Source organism: Argiope bruennichi, chromosome 9 (genome assembly GCF_947563725.1).
Source record: "Argiope bruennichi chromosome 9, qqArgBrue1.1, whole genome shotgun sequence".
NCBI classification, from domain to species: domain Eukaryota; kingdom Metazoa; phylum Arthropoda; class Arachnida; order Araneae; family Araneidae; genus Argiope; species Argiope bruennichi.
The window spans coordinates 78,839,813-78,859,019 of record NC_079159.1 but is presented as its reverse complement, the minus strand read 5'-3'; the positions used below and the strand labels follow the sequence as shown (position 1 = coordinate 78,859,019).

General features: G+C 30.7%; 1 protein-coding gene across 3 annotated transcripts in view; it reads right to left on the bottom strand.

Annotated features, from left to right (window-relative positions):
• The window catches only part of LOC129983771 (phosphatidylinositol phosphatase PTPRQ-like), a 118,392-nt gene that overhangs the window by 84,048 nt on the left and 15,137 nt on the right, over positions 1–19,207 (bottom strand). For 2 of the 3 annotated variants that reach the window (XM_056093393.1, XM_056093394.1), the window contains exons 2-4: positions 11,508–11,814; positions 4,766–5,011; positions 1,000–1,281 (exon numbers count right to left, since the gene is read on the bottom strand). In XM_056093393.1, the coding sequence (XP_055949368.1) occupies positions 1,000–1,281; positions 4,766–5,011; positions 11,508–11,814 (835 nt within the window). The remainder of the gene's footprint in view (positions 1–999; positions 1,282–4,765; positions 5,012–11,507; positions 11,815–19,207) is intronic. The other variant, XM_056093395.1, reaches the window with a different exon arrangement.

Here is a 19,207-nt window from a genome sequence, read left to right as displayed (position 1 = left end):
GAATTTCGCAGTAACTTCAACAAATAAACCAACGAATCCATTGTTGCATTGCTGCATACATTTATTTCGCAGTAAGTTCAAAAAGAAAAGGAAATCAATTGCTGCATTCGAACATAATATTTGTAGTAAATTCAACAATAACAAAAAACAATAAATCCATTGTTGTATTGCAACGTGAATTTTGCAGTAACTTCAACAAATAAACCAATGAATCCACCGTTGCGTTGCAACGACATTTTGTGGTAAACTAAAAAAAGAGCCGTCTCATCATGAACAAAAGAAGAATTGGCTCAATACATTCTTGGAAGAGGGTTGCATATACAAAAGGAGCTATTTTTCCTCGAATATCAGATGAAAATGTTGTGGTTATCCGAACTACTTGCGAATGTTACCCAAAAGAAAATAATCCAGTCTGTGAGCGTACATAAAAGGCTTTATGTATTTACCATCTCTGCCTGTTACTCTTCATGTCCAACGAGATGAAACTGTTACAACTGTGAGTTCAATAATCAATGCCCAATTACTTCATAAAAGTGGCATTTGTTGTGCAACGAATACAGAACATGATGAATGAAAAAAATATATATAAATAAAACTTTGAACTTTTCTCTATTCAACTATACGCAATAGATGTCTTTACATATATTATCAGTCATTAGAAATAATATTTTAAAACTGCGCCACTTTTAATAGCTCTATAATATAACACTAAAATAAAAATAATAAATCATTAAAATGCTGATTACTTAAAAAAATTTCTGAAATATTGAATTAATTTGGCGTTTATAAATCTAGAGGCATCATAACGTACACTGCCCAGGGCCGTTAAATCCCTTCATCTTCCGCTATTTACGGGAAAGGTGAACGAACCCTCAAAACATACAAACTTAAAACTGGAAATTAATTTAAAGTGGCATATTAAAAGTCGCTTACGTAATGCTTTCATCAGTACTGGCTGATTCCGGAAAAGGATATATCTAGAACTGTGATATTACGTACCTCCTGGCAACGTTTTGACAGCGAGTGCTTCCGTCCAATTTCCTGTCGCTTCGAGTGTACAGGCACGGACCCGGATAAAATAGTCGGTGTAGGGATTCAAACGCTTAAGATTGATACTGGAATGTGTCGTGTTTAAGCCTCTTCCACGCTTTTGTCGTTTTCCGGACCAGAAGCGCAAATTGTAGAAGATCGGATAGTCTTCGAATTCGACTTCGTTCCAAGCAAGTTTGACGGTGGTATTGGTTATACTGAGTTGCCTCAAGTTTTGCGGCGTCGGTAACTCTGAGATAATAATAATAAGGGCATGTATTAATCACTAAGATTAGAAAACAACGCAATATTCAACTTCTTATTTGAAATAATAATTTTAAAATTTTATATTAATTAACCAATAGGAATTTAATGTCTACTAGCCGCTTTAGACAACCAGCCTTTCTCCAATCTTTGTTATATATAGCTTTGTTAATATAGCCTTGTCAGCCAATTTTGATGATATACTTCTTATCATAATAAAAAAAGAGTTTATTTTAAGTTATATTTGCGCAGTAAACATATAACGTTCTGATTGGTTAGCTGTGCTTGCCAAGGAGAGAATATAATTGAAGAAATCGGTCTGGTTCTAGCAGACGGAAGTTTCGCAGAAGTTTTATTTTGCGATGTATCCTGAAACTAGAGAGTGATGAGGAGGGTGACTTATGCAGAAAACATGAGATTTATATGAAACAAAATTGGCGAAATCGTTACAGAAGTTGTGGTTTTAATCTCAAAGAGAAGTCACAGTGAGCAGTTTTCTGAGATTTCTCTCAAAAATGGGGCTAGATGACCACTGGTCTAGGAGGAACTTTAATGTGCTTTCAAGCCTTAAACAAAATTGGCGAAATCATAACAGAAGTTGTGGTTAGGTAACTCTGTATTGGTTTTCATCTCAAAGAAAATTTACAGTGAACAGTTATTCTGAGATTTCTCTCAAAAAGAGGAGTAGATGACCACTGGTGACATATCCAGAAGAAATTTTCATGTGAAATAAAAATCGACGAAATCAGATCAGTAATTCTGGCCGGTGGACGGATTTCTTGGCTTTCCTAATTATTTTAAATATATGGATTATATATGCAGTATATCCTTGCATTATCGCGACTCATCTGAAAAGTTTCACTTTTCTGGTGTTACTGATATAATAATAACAATAGCATATCAATTTAAGATAAGTAAACAGCAAAAAAAAATGTAGTTTTTTTTTTTTTTGTCATAATTTGGAAAACTAGTCACGATAACGTAGTCACTATCGTGAGGCATTTGAAATATTTCACATCTCTCAGCACCTTAACCATAATTAATCAATTGTTGCTATACTATCATAAGTTAACTGTAAATCGGATTTACAGATTTCCTATGTTTCACCTGAAATTTTCCGAAATCTCCCTGAATCAGTTACATATAATGAGTCAGAGACAGGTTTAATTTTAGCTGGTTTTTTCGACGTGAATGTAAAAGTCCAGATTTAATAAATTTGTCAGATAATAAAGGTTCATTAAAAAATTTTAATGCCGAAACCTATGTTTATAGCACAATACATTAAAAAAATGAACCAAATTATTTTATATAATGCAAATTTCAAAATATAATTCAAATTCCTGTGTTTTAACAACAGCGTAGCAGGGGCGCTGAGACAGCTCTCAATGAGTGGCAATTTTTTGAAGATGCAGAATTTCTCAACAAATAATAATTTATCTTGCAGTATGAACTAAAAATATTGCATTATTTCTTTTTATATTTTTGTCGCACCGCTAATTAGGACAGATTAAAAGATGACGCCTATTATAAATATTGCGCATATATCAGTAGGCGGCACACTTACAAGAACTTCAGTAACTGTGTCTTTATTAATTTATTAAGAACACAAACTTAACTCCTTTATTTGTACCCAGTTCAATAACAAATTTATTCTTGCCGAAAACCTTTTTAGAATGTTTGAAAATCTTGGAGCTTCTTGGATTTAAATATTTAAATAAAGGCGCCGCGAAATGGGCGCCTAAGCTCCTGTTGGCTGAGATGCGCCCTACCCAACTGAGTTTATGTCCATCTAAAATCATTGAAATCCTCATACAGTGACTTATTTTTCACTTATGCTTACGACTCATTCTTCTGGAAATTGCAGAATAATAGATTTGGATTGTACTGAGCAATTAATGTAATGCATTTGTCGCACTTATAATTAGGACCCCATTAAAAGATGACGCATATTATAGTATATAATACGCATATTATACATATATATGTTGTACATATATCAATAATCGGCATACTTATAAGAAATTCTGTAACTGTGTGAAAAAAATCTACTTTATGGATCAATAAATTTAATCCAGTTGGTAGAGTGATCAAGTAAACAGTTTCTGCCACTTTAAAAGAATTTCTTTCCAATAGTTCCAACACGATTACAATTCGAGTATGACGAATCCTGAACTCAATTTAACGGTTAAAGTTATCTAAACGTTGCTGACGTCCTCACTGAATCGAATACAGTGAAACTGTTCTATTCCTTACATGATCATCAGATTTGACATATATGGATTGTCAATTCACTAAGGAATTCATGCACCCAATAAGATCATGATCTAAAAATTTCATAATGAATAGATCAAGATAAGCGTCTGAATTTTTATTTGTATCGACAAAGTGGGTTAATTCCTTACTTGAATACTCAAATCCTTAAGTAATCTTAAGTAAAATTTTGTATTACTACTGACGGGCGCATTTGAAACTATCAACTGACAAAAATTGTATCCTTAATTCTTTTAATATCACCTTTATTCACTAACTTTATTCTAGATATAGCGTTCCAAAAATCTAGACCTAGAAGAAACAATTCTAGACCATTCTGACCAGCCCTTCTTACCAAAAAATGGTTTCATTGTCCCAACAAATGAAAAAATATCATATGTGAAAAAGGATATTTAATAATAGATATAACTTTACAAAAAGTATTTTAATGTGCGACACGCAATAAGCTCACATCGCATATTTGAATAATTATATAAAAATGCATATAAATTCAAGATCTTGTCGAGACCACACCAAACACTGACCCACTGTCTACAATTTGGGATCGCCTGTCCTAGATTTTACCATAAAATTTGCTTATTTCCGTTCCCTATAATTGTCTAAACTCCGCATTGGTCACACTTCTTTTACTAATAAACATCTTTTATTTGCCAATCAAGCTCCTCTCGGCTCGAGATGCCATGTGATTTTAACGGTTCTTTATTTTTTAATTGAGTGTCCTGATTTTAATCATCATTGTTTAATAATTTTTAATGCTTCAACACTGGACATGCAAATCCTCGTCGGGGAACGTCTCCACAAAAACATCTTTAAATTTTTTAAAAGCAATTGTGTTTTATCATTTTATTTAACATTTCAGTTTGTTGCCATTTTTAACATCTTGCTTACAATGTTAGAAGACATTACAGAATTTTACATAAAAATGCTTTTTATATTTTAACCCTACGACTGGCGCAGTAGAGTCAAATATGGCTCTTGCGCCACTAAATCCGACTATCCTATCCTATCCTTCCATTCCATCTATCTGCTTTGATATTTTTAATCATATAATTGAGAATCCCTCTTATATTTTTTTACATAAAGTTAACTTACAAATCCCGCAACTAAATAGGCTTAAGTGCATTAAGATTATAAAACTCGAATTCAATTAATGTTCTCAATTTAGCAAAAGGTATTTTTAATAATCAGAAACACGACTCACCAATTTGCATTGTTTCAATACCAATTGCTTCTGACCACTTTCCCCATTCATGTTTATTTTTCGCTGAAACTTGAATTTGGTATTTCGTAACGGGTTGGAGATCTCTCAAGTCAAGATAGGTGTCCGCTGTGCTTGTTTCGACAGAATTCACCCTCACCTTATATTCTTCTATTGCACCAGGTGGTTTGTCCCATACTACACGGAAACTAGACGTGGTCACATTTGTCACGTGAACATTTCGAGGCACTAGAAATGAAAAAAGAAATTAATCGAAAGTAGAAACCTAAATATAAAATAAATAAAGTTTTTTTTCAATAAATATGTATTTAAGAAGGCTGCAACATGTAACTGATCAAGTAACAAAGGCAAGTATGTCGCGTTTATTTGTGAGGCATTGCTATACTTCACGCAGATGATTTAATTTTCTCATAAAAATATTATAAAAATGCAAAAATATAAAGAGATACCTGAACAAATTTTCTAGATTTAAGTTGACGCTACTCGATGTTACAAGACTTTCCAACATCTAAAACTAGATAGTTTATAGCAGTGTGCAGTGGAACTTCGACCTACCAGCTTTAAATGTCATGCATCGGACATTCACATTCGATGTGTCCGGTGATCACTACTCTTTAACATTCAATTCAAATGAAGGCTTCAACATTCATAGCAAGGCATTTGTTTGATGGGCGTATCGTTATTTACACTTACTTACATTATCGTTACTTAAATTTTTAGCACATCATTTTTTAAATTAACAAACTTCAACAAGAAAAAAAAATCAACATTCATTTGCTCTATTCAAACAGTCAAGCACTGGATTAAATCAATCTTAACTGGAACAAAGCACCAAACTGTACAGCAGAAGCACTCTCGCTGTACTTGAATAATTATTTGACTCAAACTTTTGATCCAAAATTTGAGTCCTGTAGTTTAACACATCCTGTAGTGTTGGCTTTAATCTAGCTTTAAAACTATAACAGGAATGTTTGAAAATGGATTATAATTTTGAGTTTTGGTCAGATGAGGAGGATGACACTTTAGTCAATATGAAGCTTTTATTCTTCCTTGCCCTTCTAGTTTATCTTGCTTTACCATAGCGTACGTCTGTCCACGTTAGATATAATCTGCAGCAGACCGACTCACTCAAGAGAACTTCAATGAAACCGACCTCGTATCTATGCCATGAATTAAAACCAATGGGAGTGGTCTCTCAAAACTTTCTCTCATACCTTCTAATAAAGATTTATCTCAGAGAGCGCCTTGCAAGGTATTGGCGTACAATAGTTACGAAACATCAACCTTTGGAGTGAATAAAGCATTTTTACTGAATGTATTATGTGATCCTTGGAGATTTTTTTTTGGCAACGAATTCCCCGTATAAGGTTAAAAAATATCCGAAAATCGAATTTGTGTTTTAGAAGCACCTTTTCCAACCGACTGTAAAGAAAAATTTGAAAAAGAAATACAATTGTAGTCTCAAAATCCTATACCAAATTTGATATATTTAAGTCATTGCCTTCTTCGAATCATCAGTTTTACATGTTCTGAAAATACAAAACGACAGACTGCCAATTCTTTGTTGGATTCGGCTCAAACTTAGAAAAATGTAAGACAATAGATGTTAATTGTGTGTATCATGTTAAATCATATTCGAATTTGATCTATCTAGCTCTCTTTGTTTTGAAGTTGTCATGCTAAATTATATTCGAAGAGCCGGGCATACAGACTTCCTCTGAGCAGATTTTGCTCTAAATTTGATAGAAATCTACAAATTTGGTATGAAAACTGTATACCAAATTTCATCCATCTTCATTAAGGCGTTTTTGTCTTATAATTAGTTATCTTTGTCACAGACAGACATACAAAAGGACATTTACAAAAAATGTGTTTTTCTATCTCAGGGTAGTATTAAAACGGGGAGATTCGTCAAAATCTCGAGTTCAAGTTTTTTGACGATTGCTATACTTTCTCTATACTACGTGTACGAGAAAGTAAAAGAAACTTTACCCTCATCCTCATACACATCTCAAGAGATAAAAAAAAGACATTAAAATCAGCATCTTGCATATGCCAAAAATAAAAAATAAGAAGCATTACAATAAAATTCTTAGATATGTCAAGAATTGAAAAAAAAACATTACAGGATTCTTTCTACGATCATCGAACGAATTGTCACTGAGTTTAATTGTTAAATAATGAACATCTATAAATATTGTACATACCAGCAGGGCGGGAATGAATATTTTATGAAATCATGATCAGAAATCTGTTGAAGTCAAATATATATAAATTTTCAGTTCATATAAATTCGCGGAAACTGTTCTGATTCTAATGAAGCAACGTTCTGTTACGACTTTTGCGTCATTGAGTGCTAGAGAGTGCGCTTTAATTAATGATTTCAGGGACCGTAGTATTTAAATGAAATAATATAATGATAAACAAGAGATGTAATATATACATATTATAAAATATCATTAGAAATTTTTTCTTTTGCTAATTTTTAATAATTTCACTAAACATATATTATTTAGTAGCATAAAAAGAGGTTAATTATGCTCCAAAGGACCTATGTGGTGTTAGCTTCATAAGGCAGTTAACAGCCTCTGGACCAGGGTGATCATTTTTGTTTAGTGGTTATGTTAAGCGGCTAAAGCCTAATGTCGCGGGTTCGGTCCTCGGCAATTCAATCTCCACACCTACATGCAATTATAAAGAATCATGCTTCCATTGATGGATGTGTACAAATACATTTTGGGTCATGGTGGCCTGGTGGTAAGGTCTCGGCTTCGGAACCGGAGGGTTGCTGGTTCGTGACGCGATTCCACCGAAGAACCTTCGTGTAAGGGGGTCTGTTGCACGTTAAATCCGTCATGACCAAACGTCCTCCCGCTGGTGTGGTATGGTGTGGTGTGGTGTGGAGAGAGGGGTGCCAGCTCAGGTGTCGTCCTCGTCATCTGACCGCGGTTCAAAATTACGAGGTCCATCCCAAAATAGCCCTAGTGTTGCTTCAAACTGGACGTTAATATAACGAAACGAAACGAAACGAAACGAAACCAATACATTTAAATAATGCTCAAAACAAGAAACTTAGAAATGTGGAAGTAGATTATAGTAAAGTGCCCTAAAGTCAATGCGAAATCTGTCGCAACGCCATTAGAGAAAAATATTGACAGACAGTACGGGAAAAACCAGTTGAATAAATGGAAATAATCATTAATTTACTGTAGAATGATATTTGAATGTTTCAATAACTTATTAATAGTTCTGAAATTCCTAGTAATGCTGTAAAACTTCGAACACACATAATTGTAATTACTGGTGTGAAATACTTCAAAAGTTCATTTTCGCCTCATATCTAGTTCCTTCAAAAGGTTCCAAATAAATTGTTTTTTTTTTAATTAATTAATCGCCTTGGCTACCAGCTGGTTCGAAAATAATATTGGTTATAATTAATTTCAGATAAATCATTTAGACATCAAGTCCATAATATCGCCAAATTTTCAAATTGTCTTGTTCATCTATCTTCTAATTTTCGTGGATTGTAGCTTCACTTTTTTTCATAGTTACATGAACTACACAGATATTAAACGGAATTGTTTTCTTTGGCTTCCAATAATTGAATCACGGGATTTCATATATAATGAAACAATGAAAACGATTTTAATTTCAGGGTAACAATGTATTCAACTTTAAAAATTAGGCATAAAAACTATTTTTAGAAGATTTTCAAAATTCAGGGGACATTTTCAAGGTTATAAAATTTATATCATTAAAAAGATAATTTGTTAAATATTGAAACGGTTCAATTTTTATTTTTCTACAATAATATTATCAGAAGTTATTGCGTGAAAATTTCAAATTTCAACTTAAATTTTAGTTGATTAAATTTATTAAAAAAATTGGTCTGAGGTGCATATTCCCATCCTCCATAGCATATATGTGCCAAACTGGTAGCTGTAGTCAAACTGTTTGGTCAGTAGAATGCCAGTACACACAAGTATATATTTATCTTTATTAGTACTACAGATTTATCTTAAAAAATAATGCTTTTTCGCTCGATCGTCACATAATTATGAAGTTGACTGAACATCACGTAATATGAAATTTTGGAATCTTAATTAAATTATTTGAATATATAGAACATCGTTTTGTATTTATGATACCAGGAAAGTTTTTTAACTTTCATCATTGCTTATTATAGCTTCCGAGATACAATCTGTAAACATTCTCTAAACATGAATATTTACGATTATTCTCGGTAAGATAATAAAATATGATCACTTAAATATAATCACTTCAGATAATAAAATATAATCACTTCAGATAATAAAATATAATCACTTCAGATACTAAAATATAATCACTTCAGATACTAAAATATAATCACTTAAAAATAACACATTATTTCCACATTTCTCACCAGCATAATGTTTCTGTTTACAGATGCAGGGTGATTTAAAACTTGACATATAAACTGTTAGTGGAAGTTAGCGAACACAATAAGAAGCTAGAATCTTACATAAAAGTATAATCGGAATAGTCAAAAAGTTAAACTATAGAGCTTTCTCTGCCAGTTGTATTTCAGCACTAGTCATTCAACATTCACATTTTGTAGAGAATACACAACAATTGATAAATACTGAGATGACGGACATGTGGAGTAGTTTAAGGCAACGGAAGACCAAAAGCAAATATCAATAAAATGTGAGATAATTTCAGAGGTGTTAACCGATTCATGCATCGCTGCTATGAAACTTGCATAACTATCAATTGTAGAAGCTTTGATTATTGTGGTAAAAATGGAAATGTTTAATCCTAAAGTATCGCCAAATTGAAAGTTTGAATCTGGTACTTGTTATATCTTTCAAGGGATCCAAACATTTTTCCATTCCTTGACCAGTCTTTTCATTTTGGATAGCTGATAAATCTCTCGAAGCTATCAAACGTCACAAGAAAGTTTTCATTAATAATGTTTAAAACCTAGGTTAACTTAAATAGTTAAGCGACTTGAATTAATATGTATAATTTATGATAATATATGTTCAATATTAAAACAAGAGAAAATGACATTGGGATAATTTACGGCTAACTTATGATGAAATCTAACACACATGGTGGTACATCAGTTTTGTTATGCCTTTATTTAATCTGTTTTAAATAAAAGTGTCGAAACAGAAAGCCTTAAGAAGATTCAATTTTTTTTTCTTGGTAACTTTTGAAAAGTTAAAAGTTCAGTGTCTATAGATATTGTAACAGCAAAGAGAATGTAATAAAACATATTAATATTGCCGCATTGAAAAGAGGCATTCGACTATCCATTGCCGAATGGTCATATCCCTGGTCTCATAATGAAGAGGCCGTAAGTTCGAATCCCACTAGAGACAATGCGATCAATACTATGTGTAAATATTTAATCCCTTGATTTTATGTTTTCCTTTATTTTATGTTCCAGAAGACTCTGGACATTTCTTTAAATGTATTTATCTGGCAAACTGACTAATGACAACTTCTAATCAACATGCCTTCGTCCTCTCCGTTATCCAGTAGACCAGTCTAATTGGAAATCCATCACTGCTTATTTCGTAAACAGACTTTCGAATTTGTAGAAATTCACAGGAATTTAAATTTTTTTTTAATCTCTTATGTTTCCGTTTTCTACCATCACAACTTTACTTTTTTTTCCTTATCTATCCACTACGAAACTCCAGATAAGTGTACTATAAACTGGAAACCTCTTCTCTAGGTATCGACCTTACTTCTGTAGGTTCCTAAATACTCCAAATAAGCATGCTAAAGGTTAGAAACTTAGTAACCAACTATTCTTCAATTTCCTCCTAACTGATCTACCACGTACTTCCAGAAAATCATACCATAGAGTGGGAACCTCTTCTCTAGTTTTCAACTTTACTTTTGTGCTTTCCTAACTGGTACGCCAAATAGTTCCAGATAAGCATGCTATAGATTGGAAAAGTAGTAACAACCATTCTTCTATCTATCTTTAATTAATCTACCATGTACCTCGAAGAAAGAGCACATGTATTATGAACCGTTTCTCTGGTTATTTACCTTACATCAGTGCATTCCTAACTGGTACGTCAAATACCTCCAGATAACCATGCTATAACTTGAAAACCCAATAATCATCCATACTTTTATTTACTTCTAACTAGTTCTACCACGTACCTCCAGAAAAGCGTAACATAGATTGGGAGCCTCTTCTCTAGTTTTCAACTTTACTTTTGTGCTTTCCTAACTGGTACGTTAAATACCTCCAGATAAGCATGCTATAGATTGGAAACTTAATAACAACCATTCTTCCATATATCTTTAATTAATCTACCATGTACCTCCAAGAAAGCGCACCATGTATTAGGAAACGTTTCTCTAGTTATCAACTTTACCTCAGTGCATTCTTAACTGGCACGTCAAATACTTCCAGATAACCATGCTATAACTTGAAAATCCAATAATCATCCATATTTTTATTTACTTCTAACTAATTCTACCACGTACCTCCAGAAAAGCGTACTACACGTTGGCAACTTTTGCACTAGTTTATCATGATGATTTTTCCGTTATGTATTCCTGTGAAATTAAATATTTTTATATTGGTTTTCTAATAATTTAAATGCTGAACTTAGAATTACTCCCCTTAAATAATACTACTCTTAATGAGAAGACAATTCCAAATTTCCAGATTTCTGAAATTCGCGACATTCTATAAATGAAAGATACTCACCATCAGGTTCAGTCCATATTTCAGTTTTGTAATTCTGGGCCACTGTGTTGTTTTCGTCATTGCAACGTAGTTCAACATCTACCTTATACACAGAATTGAAACACGGAGACTCTGGAATTGGTGCAGCTTCTTTGTCGTGAAATTCAGCAGAGATAGAGATGTTCTTCAAACAGTCATCTCCGTAGTATTCAATGACTACAATGTTGACAAAAACAGTCGCGTCTCTTTCCAATCCATCCCAAACTATTTCGAAACGTTTGCTCACATTTACGGTCCAAGGTGCAAAACAATCATCATTTGATGGAAACTGTAAATACAGAAAGACAATTTCTATTAGCGTATTAACGAAATTGGAGAACTAATTTCACTATTATTTAGATATCTAGTTAGCAAGTTTAGTAAGTCAACTAAAAGAGAGCAAAACGTTACTGAAGCAAAATATTTAATCGTTATCTAAAGTGCATGCATGGAAGTCATTCAGTAGAGGGATCTAGGTTGTAAAAGATAGAGAATAGATGAGAGAATATTTCTCAATTAAAGTTTTTGATGAATCATTTGTTGCAACCGCATGAGGACGATTAAGTAAAGATTATTTTCAATACTACCCGCCTTTGGCGACTAGTTAGTTCGTCAAGATTGATATTGTTAAGAATTTTAATTAAATATTTTGTTCAAACGTGATATTAATGGCTTCCTCGGGGAAATATTTTTAATCTTCGAAATTTAATAGATATATAACACATTATTTTAAAAGCCTCATGCCCAATTATGTCGCTGGAAAGAGCAGCAGTCTTGAATTTTAAAAATTTCACTATTGCTTAGTTTTGAAGTTGAATCCTAATTGTAATAAAAATGAAATTTCAATAATGTTATTAAAACCGTACTTTATACTGAAACATTCTCTATATAAAAAAGTAAAGCCGAAATCTTAATATCTTAATAATCGACAATAGAAAAAAAAGCCAAGAAGAAATATAAATAGCAATAATGATTCATCTTTATTAGCATAAAATATAGACTATCATAAACCCACTCCGAGATATCTGCTATCAATCCAAACAACAGTTTCGATGGCCTGGAAATAGTTAGAATTAATCAGTTCTTATGCGCATTCCTAAATTACTAATAGAACTTTTTTTTTAATAATCCGTGTATATTGAGAATTATTATTGTTTTTGTTCTTCTGAAAAATGAATTGAAACTTTTATCGGAAATTTTTAATTAAAATTGAAATAAGAATTTTCCATTTCTACAAAGACACTGTATTCGATTTAATTTTTTCGAAATGTAGTCAATGACAAAGGAATGTATGACATTATTTTTGCTAACTTACAAAAGTCTACTGTAACTCTCTCTCTCTCTCTCTCACGTGTGCGTGCGTGCGTGTGTGTAGCACACACACGCACACATGAGAGAGAGAGTGAGAGTTACAGTAGATTTTTTTAAATTAGCAAAATGAATATCATACATTCCTTTGTCATTGTGGTGTTTCTTCACAGCAGACAGTTGGATCTAGATCTAACTAAGTTGGAACGTAGTTACTTTTTGGTTAATAAGTGGTCACATTCTTGATATTTACTTAGTAAGAATCCACTTGCAGAATGTCTACAATAATTCTCCCTCTGTCTCGTGTGTGCATGCGTGTGTTTATGTGTGAGTGCGCGTGTGTTCATCAAGGCAGACAGTATAATCTAACAACAAATGTCCATTGGATAATTTGTTGATTAGATTATTACAGTCAGATCTATAAAATTATGAATTTGCGAAAAATCTACAATAGTTCTCTCTGTGTCTCGTGTGTGTGAGTGAATATTTGAATAATTAAAAAATAAATCCACCTTTTATCACCTTTTATCTCTACAATAAGTTATTCTGAGCACTTAATAATGAAAAATTAACTTTATTTCATATTCAATTACATAAAATTGACTTGCACATTCCCTTTTTCTCCTAATTCTAATAAACCTTTCAAAATTAATACTTAACACATTTAGTAACAATGCATTTTTTATAATGTAAATAAAAACTATTTTATTGCTTCACCAAAACTTTCATTGTCGAGTAAGCCAATGATAACGTCTTAATAAAAAGAAATGTTTTCTTTAGGCATTAATTCTAAATCAAAATTTTTAGTTTTGCTTTTATTATCTTGATAATATTTTAAGGCTTTCATAATTTCTGTACATTTCTTGAAATAAAAGTTATTATAACTGTTGATAATAAAAGTTATTATAAAAGTTATTATAACTGTAACTGTTGATAACATTAAGCCAGACAAAAAAAAAACATTTTTGCAATTTTCTCAAGAACAAGAGTCATGATACTTTAAATAGTTTTCATAGTCTAAAAATAAAGAATTGTATTATGCTGAATTTATGCGAAAAACGCTTGATAAAATTTTCACACTTTGACAAATACAGTTTTTATTTTTAGTCATTGTATAACATTCACAAAAAATTTGAACTTCTTATTGTTTCAGAACTTTTTTCTTCTTAATTATAGTGATGAGCATGGTTCTTCAGAACTCAATTGTACATTAAATTTACTCAAAGTATTTATTAATACTTTGCCGTACTAACTATCGCTTTTCAATGAGATCACGTGCTTATTGAACAACAAGGGCACTTGAAGGAACACATACTCTCCACAATGCTTTGTCCACAGTGTTATCTTATCGAAAATGCCATCGAAAAACTTTAGAATGAAAGTGGAACCATTGACGCCTTCGAATACACAAAAGCCTTTCACAAAGTTTGTCTAACTGTAGAAATAGAATACAGCGGAAAGAAGAAATACAAAAACAGGTGTTTCATTGATACGGTAGTCAAATCAGCAGATTCAATAAAAGTATATCGCATTTTCATTTCAAAGACTATTTATCAGCATTACCAAATGTTTTTCTTAAAATGGTTTCACTTTGAACCATTCTTCGACCTGTTTTTGACCTTCGAAAGTATTTTATCAGAATCTATTCTTTGAATTACTATTCGTCTTTTATTAACTAGTTTCTTGTTCTCTTAAATAAATGTATTTAGATTATTCACTTTAATATCTAATATTTTTTCATTCTATTGAATAAATTATATTTTTAAAAGTTTAGATGTTTTGTCATTTCTTTAAGGCGTTTTTTGCAAAGAAATTAATTTTTTCAGAGGTATTGACATAAACATATGTATTTAGTTTTTTTTATTTATAATTTAAGTTATTCTAACAGGAAAAGTAATAAAATTGTAGAGCAAAGACTGGTTAAATTTTTATATAATTCGAAGAATTGCTTCGAATATGTTATCATAAAAACTGAATAAGACTGAAAATTATATTTCTACAATACTTATATCAGAATCGGTTCAGTATTATCACTCATTTTTTTTTCTTTAATAAAAGAATACAAACATTTTAACTTCGTAGTGAAAGTACTAGGAAGAAACATCTAAAATCTATACTTATAATAAAACTCAATGTGTGTGTATTGGTGCTCTGCAGGCCAGACCGTTTGACCTACAGCTACCATATTTGGCACATGTATACCTTTTTGTTTTGAATTTTTCGTTAGAATTTTAATTATTAATTAAAAATTAACTTCCCCGCTAAAAAATCTTCATTTCCCCACCGCCAACTGAGTAAGGCTTCAGCTTTTTTCCCCCACGCTAATGAGGTTAGTCTTAACATTTTTCGACCGATTATTTCAAACGATTCTGTTTATTTTCTTAATGTTTGATGCATTTAAAATTAAACCTTGTTAATTAATCGATCTTTCAGATTTATTTTGAAGTAATTTTGAATTAAAATACAACAGAATAAAGGAAATTTTAGCGAACATTAAGATTGGCGAACCGGCTGGTCGCCAAAGGCAGCTAGTTAGTTAATAAAAACTGAAATTTTCATCGCTAATTTTTAATTCAATTTTTTGTAAGCATAAAATAAATTTAGGGTTACATTTATAAAAGTAAAATTTTAAATAGTTATTGAAACAAAGGGGACGTAAAATATTTGAATTGAATCTCATGGAAATAAAAATAAAAACCCATTTTGTAAAACAAAATATATACTATACCATACATTTTTGGACTAATTTAAAGTAGCATTTATTAACATTTAAAATCTCTTTTATTTGTATTCATTAAAGAGGTAGATTTCACTGCAATATCTTGATATAAATCTGCAACAAAAATTTTAAAAGAAGTGTAAAAAGTCTACGAAAAGAAAAGTATACATCGATTTCTAAAGACAATAAATGTTCTCAAATTTTCTGATAATTTTTAAGATCATAAGATGGAATTTAGAACGTAATGAAAAAGAACACATTTAAAAATGTAAAGAATGAAATTATTAATTATATACTATGTTAAAACCAACCATGATATCCGTTATGTTTTTGAGAAATTTATTTTGTATTTTCATTTCAGCCACTGTAAATATTTTTCGAAAGTAAAGAATATCAACAGAAATAATTTTCCCAGGAACTTATCGCCTAGTTATGCAATACGACTCTTTCCTGATTAGTATAGTAAATAATACTTGTGAATATTAAGAAAACAAAATGCTTGTGAATTCTTGTCTCAATTATGTACGAAATTCAATATATATGTATAATGTATGCATCAAACTAAATATTAATATTTATTTTTATAGCTTGCTGAGTTTTTAAATTATCTTACTCAGACTTCATTTTTTGAATTTATAGAAAGACTTTTATAATTTTGAATTTAAAAATTATTTAAAAAATGTATCTTGATAAGACAAATCTAATTTTGAATAGTATTGATGGAAATGAAAAAAAAAAATTCAGGTTAATGCCCCCGAATGAAATTTCACAATATTAATCACTGCTGTTGTTTTGAAAAGAATCCGCACGATTTAATTATATGTGTGAATTCATGATATTTTCAACTTCTATCGAGATGAAATTATTTTGACATATTTTCACTAATGATACATCAACTGTTTAAATACTTTTTATAAAATCTTTGTTATAATTGTGCTTATATTTTATTATTTACTAGCCGCCTTTGGCGACCAGCCGGTTCGCCAATCTTAATGTTCGTTAAAATTTTAATAATTAAATATTTTATGCAATTCCTACTTTAATAGCTTCTTCATCAATATATTTTAAAACTTCAAATTTTGATAGTCATATAATTCACTCATAATATTATAAACGCCTTCAGCCATAACGTAATATGTATCTCTCTAATTTTCTGTTAGCTCCCGTGGAATTTATACTTTAAATTAAAGCTGAAAGGATTAATCTGCAATTAATATAATAATAGTTTTTACTGAAACAAAGTACTTTTTTGTAATATGATTACTGAAAACAGCCACTGAGCGTTTAAACTTTATGGGCACTAAAGAATATCTTTCTTAATTTATGTAATATTTCAAGAATTTGTCAACAAAATTTTCTCAGATTCATCATGATCAGATCGATTAATTAACAATGTTTAATTTTAAATGCATCAAACACTAAAAAAATAAAACTAATCGTTTAAAATAATCGGTTGAAAACAGGTTAAAAAAAACTACTTAAAAAACGATGGACTTAAAACTATAAGCATATACAAAAAATATATAACTAACATAAATACACTTTAGTTACAAAAGCATGCAACTGATCTAAAAATAATTTAAATCATCCGTTGATAATGGTTGTCATGTCAACGATCAGAACACAATGCGCATGCGTGAATTTTCAACGCCTGAAATGGTAATGCAAATGCGTGAGTTTTTCTACGCCAGTTGGGGTAACGCTATGCAGATTAGAAATTTTTAATTTCCTTTATTCTGTTTTATTTTAATTCAAAAGTACTTCAGAATAGAATCTGAAAGATCGATTAATTAACGTTTAATTTTAAATGCATCAAACATTAAGAAAATAAACAGAATCGTTTGAAATAATCGGCCGAAAAATCTTAAGCCTAGCCTCATTTCTTTTGGGGAAAAAAAACTGAACCCTTACTCATTTGGCAGTGGGGAAAATGAAAAGATTTTTTTGGCGGGAAAGTTAGTTTTTAATTAATAATTAAAATTCTAATTCAAAATTCAAAAAACGGGACTCCAGGTGCACATTCCCGACCTCCAAGGTATACATGTACCAAATTTGGTAGCTGTAGGTCAAATGGTCTTTTCTGTAGAGAGCCAACACACACACACACATTGAGCTTTATATATAAGTGTAGATGACCAAAATAATTTTATTATTTATGAACAAAATATAAAAGATTTATAAAGAAAAATGCTATAGTAAAAAATTCACTCAAGTGTTATAGTATTTCATTCACTTTCAGAATAAGTGATTACATATGAAGCTTCAAATTAATATAGTATATTAAAACAATTATTAAAATATACAAGCAAAAAATTTCATACACGAGAAAATGAAAATATATTTAATTTTAGTCGAAATTCCAATATGCCCATAAAAAAATAGCTTTTTAAATAGATGTAATTTTCTCAGTATAGAATGAAGTTTTGCTGCATTCTTACTGAGCTTTGCTTCATTCTTTATATGAAAGTATTCTTTTATATAAATTCTAAATTAATCTGATTAACCTTCTGGCATGTATGTAATAAGTTTGGAATTTTTAAAAAGCAAAATAAGATTATTTTGAGTAATATTATTACTTTCACTGCAACTCGCATCTTCTTTCTAAATAGATTAATCCTTACTTTACTATCTCTAACTATCTTACAACAAAGAAGGTAATTATCTAATAGAATTGGAGTTATGAATCACACTCGTGAATCATTTCTGTTAATCATAGCCAACTCGATAAGAAGTGGTATATTTTAAAATCCTGATAAAGATTATGATCGGGAAAAGAAATAACCAATTATTATTTAAAATTTATTCAATACTATTTTAAGGGGTTCCATACGGTGATCACAAAAACTATTAAAAAATGCTAGATTTGTGAGATGTTCTTGAAATTAATTTTTAAATATGAAATGGAAATTTAGTTACGACCTACTTCTCCAAGATCCCATTATAGAAGAAAAAAGCAAAATTTCTTCATTCTAGCTTGCTGAATGACAATGAGGCAAATTAAAATCGTCCCCTATCCACGTGGGATCTACCATATTTAGTTCTGCAGCAGATTTTCAAATTATATGAGTAAAAATTGACTCCCTACATCAGCCAAATCGAGCTAAAGAAAAAATGAATCAAGCAACCTACAGTTGGATAGCAAAATTCATTGCTAATAAATTGATTGGATAAATTATGACGTCAAATCTTTAGCTAGATAAAAACTCATATAATTTTTATATACTCATAATTAAAAATAAGTTTTAAATTACTCATATAATTTTTACTCAAATTATATGAGTAAAAATTGACTCCCTACATCAGCCAAATCAAGCTAAAGAAAAAATGAATCAAGCAACCTACAGTTGGATAGCAAAATTCATTGCTAATAAATTGATTGGATAAATTATGATGTCAAATCTTTAGCTAGATAAAAACATTATTCTCAAGTTACAGTAAACAAAGGATGGAATAGATAATTTTAAAAATAAAAATATAAATGTGATTATATGAAAAAGCATTTTAATATCTAAAAATACTATTATTTAATTTTTGAATTTACAAAATGAACCAGAAGTTTCAAAATAGGCTAATCTTATGGCGGAAATAGAATTGACGTCATATACATATTGAAAGATAAGAGCAATGATATTTTTATTCCTACATTATTTTAATA